This window comes from Aethalodelphis obliquidens, unplaced genomic scaffold (genome assembly GCF_003676395.1).
Source record: "Aethalodelphis obliquidens isolate GAN/ISIS:26980383/991018 unplaced genomic scaffold, ASM367639v1 scaffold55, whole genome shotgun sequence".
Taxonomy (NCBI): Eukaryota; Metazoa; Chordata; class Mammalia; order Artiodactyla; family Delphinidae; genus Aethalodelphis; species Aethalodelphis obliquidens.
Genome location: NW_020837999.1, coordinates 1279936 through 1293403, shown reverse-complemented (window position 1 = coordinate 1293403; position 13468 = coordinate 1279936). Strand labels below are relative to the sequence as shown.

The window sequence follows — 13468 nt, the reverse complement described above, 5'->3', positions numbered from 1 at the left end:
TAGGAAGTTCTAATTGAATTGATTCTTGAAGGAAGATTTAATTTTTGGTTTACTGTGGCTTATTTTGGATTTGAAGGTTTTCTGTCTAATAATTCATAGATTGTTATAGCTGGGTGAAACCTTAGAAATCATGTGGTCTAGCTCTATTTTTATAAGGAAGTTGTTGAAACTTAAAGAGTCTAAATGACATGCCCACAATATTTTACCTAATATGGCAGAATTTGCTTGCTCTCAATCCAGTGATCTTTCTAAGACACTCTGCTCACTCTCAGTTCTTGTGTGATGTTACCTTTTTATATCTACTTTGCCTTGTGTGTGTTCATATTTAGATGGCAGAGTTGACTCGAACTCATATCTCAGATGCCATCACTGCTTCAGGAGCTCCCCTAGCAACGCTATATGACCACCAGCGGCAGTATGCTCCAGACTTCGTGAAACAACTAAGGACAAGAGCTGAAACAGATAGGTTAATATCCAGTCATTCAGCAAATATGTCATGAGTATCATGTCCCAGGCACTGTTGTGGGTACTGGAAATACAGTTATGGGCATACAGTCTCGTGGGGAAGAGAGACATTAATCAAATATCCTTTAAGTGAATGAACACTTACAAATTAAGCATTATGAAAGAAAGGAACGTATGTCTTTGAGATATACAACAAAGGAGGTCAGAGAAGGTTTTCCTGAGGAAGTAAAGCTTATGGTGAGATCTAGTGGATGAAAGGGAGTCAGTGATGTAAAGGAGGTAAGGAATAGGCAGGTCAATACATGCAAAGGTGGAGCAGAAGATGAAGGAAGACCAAAGTGACTGGGGGCAAAGGGCAAAGAGGAGAATGGTAGGAGATGATGCAGGGATCAGATTATGGTAGGACTTTTCAGATCTTACGGATTTTGGAGTTTATTCTAGGAGCAATGTAAAGTCATTGGAGAGTTTTTTAGGCAGGGCTGGGTGATGTCATGTTTATGTGTACTTTTTTAAAATAAATTTATTTTATTTATTTATTTTTGTTTGCGTTGGGTCTTCGTTGCTACACGCTGGCTTTTTTCTAGTTGCAGCGAGTGGGGGCTACTGTTCGTTGAGGTGCGCGGGCTTCTCATTGTGGTGGCTTCTCTTGTTGCGGAGCACGGGCTGTAGGAGCGCGGGCTTCAGTAGCTCTGGCACGTGGGCTCAGTAGTTATGACTCAGGGCTCTAGAGTGCAGGCTCAGTAGTTGTGGTGCACGGGCTTAGCTGCTCCGCAGCATGTGGGATCTTCCCAGATCAGGGCTTGAACCCGTGTCCCCTGCACTGGAAGGCGGATTCCTAACCACTGCACCACCAGGGAAGTCCCATATGTGTATTTTTTTACATCACATTTTGACTGTCTCTAATTCATAGATTTTAATTCTCTATTCACATTCATTGATACTTGGGGTGATTTGTGTTTATTTCTCCTAATAAATAGAAGATATTCTTTAATGTGTTGTACACTTTTCTGTGAGCAAATGCCTTTCTTTCTCAAATACTTTGCAACAGTTATTTCATAATTTCTATTCATTCAAGATTTTATCTCATGTTAATATTAAGCAGTACTTAAAAATCTTTCTCTTGTTTGAGACTTTAAATGTTTTAATCAGTTTTTATTTTCTATGTAGGAAAAGTCAATCTGGTCCACTCTCTCAGAGTAAAGAAGGGACCCTTGACTCCAAGCATCAGAAGTTTTCTCCTTCATATGATAGTTATTCTGAGTCTTCAAGACACAAGAATCGCGATAGAAGGTAAAAAGACTTTGATTTAATAAAGTCTGATAAATGGCTTAGACATTGCTTGTTTTGGATTCCTTAATCTTGTTTCTTTAAGCGAAATAGTGTCTTCCCTTCTGTTCTGGCTTCCCCCATTTAATTAGCTGATTTACAAAATAGTTGTTCCATGTAATAATATAGCTACCATTCCTTGACAGTCGACATTGTACAAGTACTGTGTAAGTTGTTCTTCCTGCATTTAATCTTCACAACAATCTTCCAAGACAGATATCCTCTTTTTATAGATAAGGGAACTGAGGTACATGAAGATGTTAAGAAACTCACCCACAGTCACATAGCTAGCGGCACACCAAGGAATTGAACCATGGTTTGTCTGGCTCCAAAGCACGTTGCTTTGCTGACATCCATATTTTTTGACATTTCTGTATGTACTAATTTTTATCATTATGAAAGAAGATTGACTACTTTGTCCTTGTACTTGGCACAAGTATTAACATCTATAATTTTCAATTGGGGTTCTGTCCTTGGATTAAAAGGTTTTAGAGGCCTCTTTCCAGCATTCTTAGAGGTAGGATACCTGTATTGTCAAAGTATACTAAAGCCTCAATTTAAAAATTAAATCATGAGACTAAAAAACATGAAGATTAATGTGGGGTAAGTACCAGCAGTTATTAAGTACTTACTCTGTGTCTGGAACTATATGACTTTCATTTAACCTTCACTGACACTTAATTTAGGCCATCATCTGAGTTACTGCAGTGGACTCCTAATAGGTTTCCCTGTCCTGTAACCTTTTCCCACTTCATACATTAACCACATGGCAACCAGAGTGATTTTTCTAAAATTTGCAGCCAATTGGTTACTTACCTGTTTGAAACTTCAGTGTTTCCTCAGAGCCACTTAGTATAGTGTGAAAGTCCCTTTATTATTAAGTCTTTAGTCTATCTCCAGCCCTGTCACTTGGCATTTCCCCTCTTACCATATTCTACTGGTTCTAACTACTTCCATTTCTCTGAAAAGCCATGCTCTCTTTGTCTCCTGTGCCATTACATATGATGTACCTTCTTTCTGGACCCTCCCCGCTCCATTTCATTTAGTTTACTTTTACTTGCCCTTTAAGAATCAGTATTACCCCTCATCTGCTTTAGAGATCCCTTCTGTGTTCTCCCACAGCACTCCGTGTAACTATTACAGCCTTTATCACCTTCTATATTCTCACTCCTTTACTTATCACTTGTAGACTAGACTTGGAATTCTTTGAGGGCTTCATTTTCATCATCCCCAAAAGAAACCCTGTACCCATTAACAGTCACTTCTTATGTCCTTTTCCAGCCTCTGGTGACAGCTAATCTACTCTCTATTTCTATTTTATATGGATTTTTATCTGTTTTGGACATTTCATATAAATAGCATCATACAATGTGTGGTTCTTTGCTACTGGCTTCTTTGACTTACCATAATGTTTTCAAGGTTTGTCTATCATGTATCAGTACTTTATTCCTTTATATAGCCAAATAATCCACTGCATGTATATCCCACAGTTATCCATCAGTTGATGGACATTAGGATTGTTTCCACTTTTTGGCTCTTATGAATGGTGCCACTGTGTACATTCATGTACAAGTTTTTGTGTGGTCATGTGTTTTCGTTTCTCTTGGGTATATACTTAGGAAAAGGATTGCTGGGTCATAATAGTAACTCTGTTTAACATCTTGAAGATATGCCAAACTGTTTTCCAAAACAGCTGCTCCATTTTACATTTTCACCAGGAATATAAAAATTTTCCACATCTTTACCCACACTTGTTGGTAGGCTAATGAAGACTGTGTCATTCTTGTATCCCCAGAGCTTAACGAAATGCCTGGCACGTAGTAGGCAATCTACTACATGTTTATTGAGTGAATGGTGTGTAACTGCTAAGTGGAAGAATTGAGATTAACCCCATATCCTACTGACTCCAAAGCACTTGCAGTCTCCTGCATTCTGTCTTTTACCTTATAGCTTTATTATACAGTTTATCCTTTCGAAAACATTTATTAAGCCAGAAAAATAATTGCGTAATATTCTGATAAATACTGTCGTAGAAATATGCACAAAAAAACAGTATAAGCACAGAGACAGACCTTCCTTGGGAGTGGAGAAGGGGTCCACAAACAATCTGCAGAAATGATACTTCAACTGAGTCTTGAATTCATTAGGCAGAGAGGGAAGGAAGGGCATGTCACAAGAGGAAATAGCTTATTCAGAGGATCTCAAAACCTGGCTTATGATTGGCTATATATTTATCTTTAGTGAATGGATAAATTAAGGAAAGCAAAGAGGGAGGAAGGAAAACACTGAACTTGAAAACAGGTTCACTAAGCATTTGGAAATTTGAGGCTTAAAGTCAGGGGAAGGGTGGAGCTAGTGATACAGATTTGAGGCTCATTCCAAATGATAGCAGTTGAAATTATAGAGATGCATAAGATTGTCCAAGGAGAGTATATAGCATAAAGGAGAAAGGAACCAAAACCAAAACCCTAGGAAGCACAGTCATTTTAAGAAAAGGTAGAAAAATTAAAAGGAAGCGAAAGAAACACAGGAAAACTTGCTAGGGAGATAGGAAGAGAAGCAGGTGGGAGTAGAGTCAGGGAATATAAGAAAGGAGAACCCTTTTATTTATCATTTAATTTTGATATAATTTCAAGCTTACAACAACTTTGCAAGAATAATATAAAGTTCCCAAATATCTTTCATCCAGGTTACCCTAGTGTTAACACTTTACCACATTTGCTTTAGTGAACTTTTAAAAAAGGAGATAAGAGGTTCATACCTCTGATATTGTAGAAAAAGAAATTATCTATTGGATTTGACAATTAGAGTTTAGGTGGAGTTTACAAGAACCGTTCCAGTCGAATAGTTGGGAATTGAAGCAGACTGCGATAAATTATGAGGTTTATAATTTAACAGCAGATAGAAGCCTCTTTTCCCAGTAGATTGATTTTAAAATGAAAGGAAAAAAGGAAGTGATAGCCTGAGAATAGTGGTTCCCCATTATGACTATTTAAAAGTGAAACCTTCCTTTCTTCTACTCATCTTTCCTGAAACAGTTTCTTCTCAGACTTATGTCTACGTAGCATTTTTATGTTTTACATCTTTCGTCATTTCATATCTTGATCATAAGGCACATTTCCTTGGCCAGATAAGTTTACTTTGAAGTTATGATCCTTATTTTGTTACCTTTATTTTTTTTCTGGTTTGTTTCCATAATATCCTTAAACAGGAGTAGTAGTGGTAGCAGCCGTCAAGAAAGTCCTTCAGTTCCATCTTGTAAGGAAAATGAGAAGAAACTTCATGGTGAAAAGATGGAAAGTTCTATTGATGAACAGGTCCAGACTGCTGTGGATGATTCTCTACGAAGTGATAGTGTACCATCTCTTCCCGATGAGAAAGGTAACTTTCTTTGCACATGTATGTATAATCATTGTTTGGAGAGGCTTCCAGAACCCTTTGAGATATTTGTGACTGAACTAATTAATATAATTAAGCAAGGTTTTATGTCTGATATTAAATGTATTCAGGTGAAACTGTTTGAAGGCCATACACCATACCAGTAGTAACCTTGCTAATATTTTACATGGTTGTGTGTCATGATTCTGAGGGGAGGCAAGACTAAATCTAGGTGATCATGCATGTGAATGGAATATATACTCAGTACTGAAAAAAATTACTTTTATCCTATTGTAGATGTGTAACGCGATCATAAAAAGGAGAATACATTATTAGAACTTTAAATTTTAAACAATATAATAAGGTACAATTTCTTATAAATGATAACATCAGATATATTAAATAGATTAAAATTCATTACTTTTCCTGGATCATAAATTAAAGCTGTACTCCTATCAAATCATGGGTAGTAAATAATATAGCAAAGAAAACAGAATCTGGCAACAAATGGCACCTTTAAGACATTAAGTTGGTAAATTAATGGCCTCCATTCTAGATTTATTTTTTTTTATTTTTTTATTTTTTTGCGTTATGTGGGCCTCTCACTGTCGTGGCCTCTCTCGTTGCGGAGCACAGGCTCCGGACATGCCGGCTCAGCGGCCATGGCCCACGGGCCCAGCCGCTCTGCGGCATGTGGGATCCTCCCGGACCAGGGCATGAACCCGTGTCCCCTGCATCGGCAGGTGGACTCCCAACCACTGCGCCACCAGGGAAGCCCTAGATTTATTTTTTAAATAACTGGTCATTAAGTAGTGCTTTTGATTGATAGTGTAGAACCGTAGTCTTCAAAGCAGGATAGGCAAGACAGTCTTTGGAGTGTAAGAAGAAAATATTTAAATTAAAAATTTTTTCATCCTTTAAAACTCTTTTCTGTAAATTTTATAGTGAATATAATATAGGGATATAGTAGTCTATAGTTACGGCAGCCCTAGCTGATTAATACAGATGTTGGTACCTAGAAGTTGGGGTGATGCTATAACAATTACTAGAAGTGTGGCAGTTGCTTTGGAACTGGATGACGAGTAAAGGATAGAAGAGTTTTGAGGTTCATGCAAGAAAAAGCCTACACTGCCTTGCAGAGATTGTTGGTCATTAAAGGTGATTCCGATGAGGTCCAATAAAGGTGGAGATGAGGAACATGTTATTGGAAACTGGAAATGAGGAACATGTTATTGGAAACTGGAGGATAGGCAGTCCTTGTTATAAAGTGGCAAAGAACTTGACTGAACTTGTTCTAGTGTTTTGTGGAAAGTGGAGGTTAAAAGTGGTGACCTTGGATATTTAGCTGAGGAGACTGCTAAGTAAAATGTTGAAGGCATAGCCTAGTTTCTTCTTACTGCTTATAGTAAAATGTGAGAGAAGAAATAAACTGAAGGAATTATTAAGCAAAAAGAAACCAGAATTTGAAGATTTGGAAAATTCTCAGCCTATCCATATTGTAAAAAATGAGAAAGTGAGTTCTGGAGAGAACACCAAGGGTGTGACTGGACAGTTACTTCCTAAAGACATTACCCATGGATTTAATCAGCCATCTCAGCATGTTCAGCAGAAGCCAGGCACAGAGATGGGGTTAGACTAGCAGAGACACAGCCAGTTTGGACTAAAGGGCAAGAGACAGGATGAAATATAGGAAAGCTTTCAGACTTCTGGGATTCTGTGGGATGGGACAATAGAGCTATCCAGCTGTGGACACGCCTATCTTTCAAGAAAGCTAAGGTGGCTAGAATTCATGGGGCAACCAAAATCCAAAGAAATTAAAACATTGAAAAACTCGTATGAAGAGGAAAACGGGAAAATCTAGGTCACTTTGGTTTGGCAATGATTTCTTAGGTACAACACCAAAAGTACAATCCATGAAGGAGGAAATTGATAAGGTACACTTTGTTAAAAACTAAAAACTTCTGCTCTGTAAGAGACATTATTAAGAGAATGAAAAGCCACAGACTGTTAGAAAATATTTGTAAATCACATTGGATAAAAGACTTACATCCAGAGTGTATAAAGGACTTTTAAAACTCATCAGGAAAATCAGCAACCCAATTAAAAAATGCGCAAAAGAGCTGAACAGACACACTTCGTTGAAGAAAATATACAAATGGCAGATAGACATGGGAAAGGTCTTCAATATCATATATTTATAGGGAAGTGAAAATTAAAATCTCAATGAGAGGGCTTCCCTGGTGGCGCAGTGGTTGAGAGTCCGCCTGCTGATGCAGGGGACAGGGGTTCGTGCCCCGGTCCGGGAAGATCCCACATGCCGCGGAGCGGCTGGGCCCGTGAGTCATGGCCACTGAGCCTGTGCGTCCGGAGCCTGTGCTCCACAACGGGAGAGGCCACAACAGTGAGAGGCCCGCGTACCGCAAAAAAAAAGAAAAAAAAAAATCTCAATGAGATACTATAACTTGCCTATTGGAATAGCTAAAATCCAAAATAACAACAAATTGGTGGCAAGGATGCTGAGCAGCAGGAACTTGAATTCATCACTGATGAGAATGCAAAATGGCACAGCGCCGCTGGAAGACATTTACACAGCATTTTATAATGACCCAGCAATCACATGCCTAGGTATTTGCCCAAGTGATCTGAAAACTTATGTCCACACAAAAATCTATACGCTAATATTTGTGGCATTATTATTCATAATTGCTAAAAAAAAATTGGAAGCTATTCAGGGCTACTAATTGAATATCTACTGAAAACTGTTATAATGATAAAATCTACTTGCTCCATATTCTTTTATTATAGATTCAACCTCTGTTGCAACAGAATATTCCCTGAAATTTGATGAATCCATGACAGAAGATGAAATAGAAGAAAGATCATTTCGATCTTTACTACCTTCTGAGAGTCATCGCAGATTTAACATGGAAAAGAAAAGAGGCCATCATGATGACTCTGATGAAGAAACTTCCCCAGAAAAGACTACACTGTCCTCTGCCAAGGTGTGTTTCAGTTTACCTGTGGAGATACTTCATAAATAGTTGTGGATGTGTTCTCTCAAAGGTATGAGGAATTATTTTGTACTTGAACTCAGTTGTCAGCTACCAGAATGATTTTCCTGAGATATCAATTTTATGTTATATTTTTGGTATAGATTCTGGCTTTGCTTCCCTTATAAAGTAGCTTACAAATTATTCCTTGGAATGATATGTAAGGCTTTTGAGGATCTGAGCCAAAGTTATAGCTAGCTTTTTCACTTACTTCACCCTTACAACACTGTATTGCATTTAAAAATTTTCATTTATATCTTTCTTCTTATTAAATTGTAAGCCTTTTGAATAACAGGGGCAAATTCGTACCCAGTTTTACACCCCTGGGACAATACCTAGCTTACAGTAGTTGTTTGTTAAAATTTTATTGGGTGAATAAATTAGCAGATGAATGTTACTGGCTTTCACATGCCTTTTTTTTGGAAGAATGTTCTTTTACGTGGTTGGCAGCCTTTTTATATACATAATTATTTTTATAAGTGCATACCTCTTTTAATGAAGTTAATTAAGTTCCAGAAGGTTTAGATGGTGATAAACACGACATAAACTCTCTAACTCAGGAGCTGAGCATGCCATTCTCAGGAGGACAAGACAGCTTTTCTAAATTTACTATGGAGATGGTTAGACAGTATATGAAAGAAGAGGAAATGAGAGCAGCTCACCAGTCTTCACTCCTGCGTCTCCGTGAAAAGGCCTTGAAGGAGAAAACTAAAGCTGAATTAGCCTGGCTAGAGCATCAGAAAAAGTAAGCTCTTTCAGTGAACGTAGTTTTGACTGTTCGATTTCTCCTTTCATGAAAAGGAAATGCCTTGTTTTCAGTGAACATAGTTTTGACTGTTCGATTTCTCCTTTCATGAAAAGGAAATGCCTTGTTTTTAGAGATGTTTTTGTTTCCTCATCTAATTTAATTTGATCAACCCAGTTTCTCAAGCTAGAAATACAGCAGTCATCCTTGAATCATGTTGCTTTCAAGACATCCTAAACATATAACATTTTCTTTGCATTTCTCTTTTATCACTTAACTGACTCTTACATTGTTATTTTATACTTAATTCCTTTACTATGTTATAAATTTCTCAAAGCTATTTTATCTTTAAAGGACATAGTCTAGGGTTTGCATGTATCATATATCCAATAAAATATTTCTTGGGTTAGGAGTTGCTGCATGCGGCAACTGTTTTCCACATTTGAAAATGCTAAATGGGTTAGAGATTTGTTAGTGGTTGAGAATTCTTGACATTAGAATAGAAATTCAATCTAATCTTTGTCTCAATGGGAATAATTGCAGACATCTACGAGATAAAGGAGAAGATGATAAAATGCCCCCACTCAGAAAGAAACAACGTGGTTTGCTCTTAAGGTTGCAGCAAGAAAAGGTATGTTAGGAAAAACACTCCTTTAAGAGAACGGAAGGTGACAAGTGAGATTGTGGAATCTATTATTTTGCCTGATCTTTTTTCTTACTATCACATTAAAGGAGATTTAGTTGATATTTACCACTGTTGATACCTACTACTATAATTACAGGAGTTGCTTAGTGGCCTATTGTATTTCTCCTAAATTAAGGTTGTGTTTTACTGCTAACTGAATACAATATAGAGTAAGACCTTCTGCCTTCATTTACTATGTAAAATAAAGTTGTGCTTTGATATGCATATTTTTAAAATTAAGATGTTTGTGAGTCTAATTGGATTAATTTTTTAGTTACTGTTTCCCCAAACAGATTTTCAAGACATATGAATTACAAATTGACAAATATTTTGGCTTAATGGACTCAGAAAGACGTGGCATTTGTATCCTGGAGAGGCAGCATGGTGTAGTGGTTAAGAATTCGGGCTCTAGAGTCAGACTGCCTAGATTAAAATCCCAAACCTTCCAATTATTAGTTTTATAATCTTAGAAAGTTACTTAACTTCTCTTTTCCTCAGTTTCCTTATTTATAAACCAAGCATAATAATGATAACATACTTTGTAGGGTTGTTAAGAGGAATAAATGAGTTAATACATATAATAACTTAGAACAAACCTTGGCACAAAGGTAAGTGCTCAATAAATGTTAGTTGTTATTATTTGAATTCCAGCTTCGTCTGTTGCAAATGCGTATTCATGGTCAAGTTTAAGTAACTCTCTGAGACTTAGTTTCCTTATCTGTTGGAGTGAGATTTTATTTCATATGGTGGTTGTGAGGATTAAATGAGGTAACATATGTAAAATCTGTTTCACGTTGCCTGGTAAGTATTTAATAGATTCTAGTTTTCTTTTCCTTTATTGACCTGTTTTCAGGTACTAGCTACTGTGTTGGATGATCTGTGAACTTAATCATTTGAGTTATATATTGGAATATTACTTAATATTTTTTTTAAAACTTTGTCCTAAGAGGAACTCCCTGGCAGTCCAGTGGTTAGGACTCGGTGCTTTCAGTGCCGGGACCCGGGTTCAATCCCTGGTTGGGGAACTAAGATCCCACAAGCTGCGTGGCATGGCCGAAAAGTAAAAATGAAAAATAAACAAAATTTGTCTTTGATTTTTCAGTAGATTTACTATGATTTGCTTAGGTGTGGTTTCTTTTGCACCGATACTATTTAGAGTTGCAGAGCTTCTTGAATCTGTTGTTTGTAGTATTTCATCAGTTTTTGAAAATTATCTCTTCAGGTGTTGCTTTTGTCCTATTCTCTCATTCCTTTCCTTCAGAAGCTCCAAGTAGACAAACGTTAGACCTTTGGACAATATACCACGTCTCTGTTCTGCAATGTTTTGTTTTTTGTTTTGTTTTGTTTTTGTTTTGTTTTGGGGTTTTTTTGCGGTTTGTGGGCCTCTCACCATTGTGGCCTCTCTCGTTGCGGAGCACAGGCTCCGGACGCACAGGCTCAGCGGCCATGGCTCACGGGCCCAGCTGCTCCACGGCATGTGGGATCTTCCCGGACCGGGGCACGAACCCGCGTCCCCTGCATTGGCAGGCGGACTCTCAACCACTGCGCCACCAGGGAAGCCCCTGTTTTGTTTTAATGTCATTCTTTAAAACAGTAAAACAACCACGGCAACAACATCATCAACTACAACAAAAAACCACTGTGCTTCTGTTTAGAAAGTTTTTATTGACCTGTCTTTGAATTCGTTATAGCTTCTGCACCGTGATGTGTACTGTTAAATCTATCCAGTGAGTTCTTAATTTGATTTCTTTTTTAGTTCTATAATATCTGTTTTGTTCTTTTTTATAGATTTTAATTCTTGTTGAAATTCTCTACCTTTTCATCTGTTTTTTGACCTTTTTCTGTTACTTTTTGAACACATTATTCATAGTTATTTTAACTTCCTTATCTGCTAACTCTATCATTTGGACATCTTTGTGTCCGCTACTATTGTCTGTTTATATTTTTTATTATCATATGACCCTTTTTCTTAAGATGCCTAGTAATTTTTTTTATTGAATGCTGGACACTGTATAAATAACTGCAAAGGCTCCAGATGATGTTATCTTCCCCTAGAGAGGATTTATCCTTTTCTCTTCTATGCAGTTAGAGTGGTCAGCTGTTCACTTTATTCCACTCAGGGGCTGAGCTGGGTTGGCATTGGGTTGCGGACTTGGTAAACCTCAGTCTAACACTCAGTTGTGACCCCAAAGGGATTTCCGTTGAAAACCAGGTTAACCGTTTTTACCAGCACAAGAGGCTGTTGGGGATTTCTGCTCTGCTGTTGAGAGGTTTCTGGCTTAATTCCTTAGCCTTTTTGCCTATGCTGCTTTAGAATTGGTGGATGTTTTGAGGTGAAGACAGAGTTTGAAGGCTGAAGTCTTAAGACTTAAGTTTAAGACTTAACTGTCTTGGGTCTTCAGTTTTTGTCACTGCAGTTCTCTGTAGCTGGTGGGAGTGTTAACTGGTGTAACGACTTTCAGAGCAGTTTGACTATAACTAGGTAAATTGAAGACACAATTTATGACTCAGCATTTCTATGTGTTGGTAAATATCCTAGAGAAGCTTTTACAGTATATAGGGAAAAGTGGAAACTATTTCTTCAGTAAGAGAATAGCTGAACTAGGGCATATTTCTGCAAGAAAATATAACACTGCAGGAAAAAAGAATGCATTAAAATAAGAAGTGTTTAATAATGATAATGTTCTGTATCTCTGCTATCCAATACAGTAGCTACTAGCCACATGTAGCTTTTTTTTAAAAAAATTACTTATTTATTTTGGCTGTGCTGGGTCTTAGTTGTGGCACGTGGGATCTTTTTAGTTGTGGCATGTGAACTCTTAGCGGCGGCATGCATGTGGGATCTCGTTCCCTGACCAGGGATGGAACTCGGCCCCCTGCATTGGGAGCGTGGAGTCTTACCCACTGGACCACTAGGCAAGTCCCCACATGTAGCTTTTGAGTACTTACAATGTGGCTAGTGCAACCAAGAAACTGAAATTTTAATTTCACTTAAAATTAATCTCAATTTAAATAGCTACATGTAGCTGTTGACTACTGTATTGAACAGGACAGCAGTAGGTCTTATCAAAGATCATAATATTGGGACTATCCTGGCAGTCCAGTGGTTAAGACCCCACGCTTCCACTGCAGGGGGCACAGGTTTGATCCCTGGTTGGGGAACTAAGAATCCCTCATGCCATGCAGTGAGGTGAAAAGTTTTTTTTAAAATTATAATATTAGTTATTACAGAAAAACAAGATGCAAAAGAATATGTACAATATGATACCATTCTTGTAAATTTTTAAAAGTCACCAATTAGTAATATATGTTCCATGGAATCACTCATGCATCAAAAGTACACAGCACATGTAGGGATGATATACTTCTGGAGAGGAAAATGGAAAAAGAGATTGGGGTAGAGTTTAGTTTTCTCTCTAATGAATTAATTTTGAAACAGATTTGAAACAAATGTGCAAACTGTTCAATCCCAGTGGTGGGGGTTCGAGTGACTAATTTTTCTGCATGCTATGTTTATAGGAGGCCAGAATGCTTTTTAAGTAAATGTGCAAAAAGTATTCTTTGATCCAACTAGCTGTTACAGACCAGGGTTCTTGGCCTCCTTAATCAGTAGAAATTGATCAGAGGCCAGACAAGAAATTCAGGCAAGGCTTTATTGGGGCCCCTGCTGTAGCAGGGGGGAGTGAGAACAAACAACAGGTTCCCTTGCTTGCTTGCTGCTTTCGGAGGGCTGGCGAGTTGGTTCCTTATGTGGGGTGAGGGTAGGGGTGTGTCCAGGGGTCGGGCGGGAGGGGCGGCATAGGTGGTTTGCCCACCCCT

The 13468-nt window shown here is 37.9% G+C and overlaps 1 protein-coding gene across 4 annotated transcripts in view; it reads left to right on the top strand.

Annotated features, from left to right (window-relative positions):
• CEP350 (centrosomal protein 350) overlaps window positions 1–13468 on the top strand; it is a 139927-nt gene that overhangs the window by 57469 nt on the left and 68990 nt on the right. For all 4 annotated transcript variants that reach the window (XM_027086155.1, XM_027086157.1, XM_027086154.1 and 1 more), the window contains 6 exons: window positions 330–466; window positions 1633–1755; window positions 5003–5172; window positions 7975–8171; window positions 8780–8964; window positions 9508–9595. In XM_027086155.1, the coding sequence (XP_026941956.1) occupies window positions 330–466; window positions 1633–1755; window positions 5003–5172; window positions 7975–8171; window positions 8780–8964; window positions 9508–9595 (900 nt within the window). The remainder of the gene's footprint in view (window positions 1–329; window positions 467–1632; window positions 1756–5002; window positions 5173–7974; window positions 8172–8779; window positions 8965–9507; window positions 9596–13468) is intronic.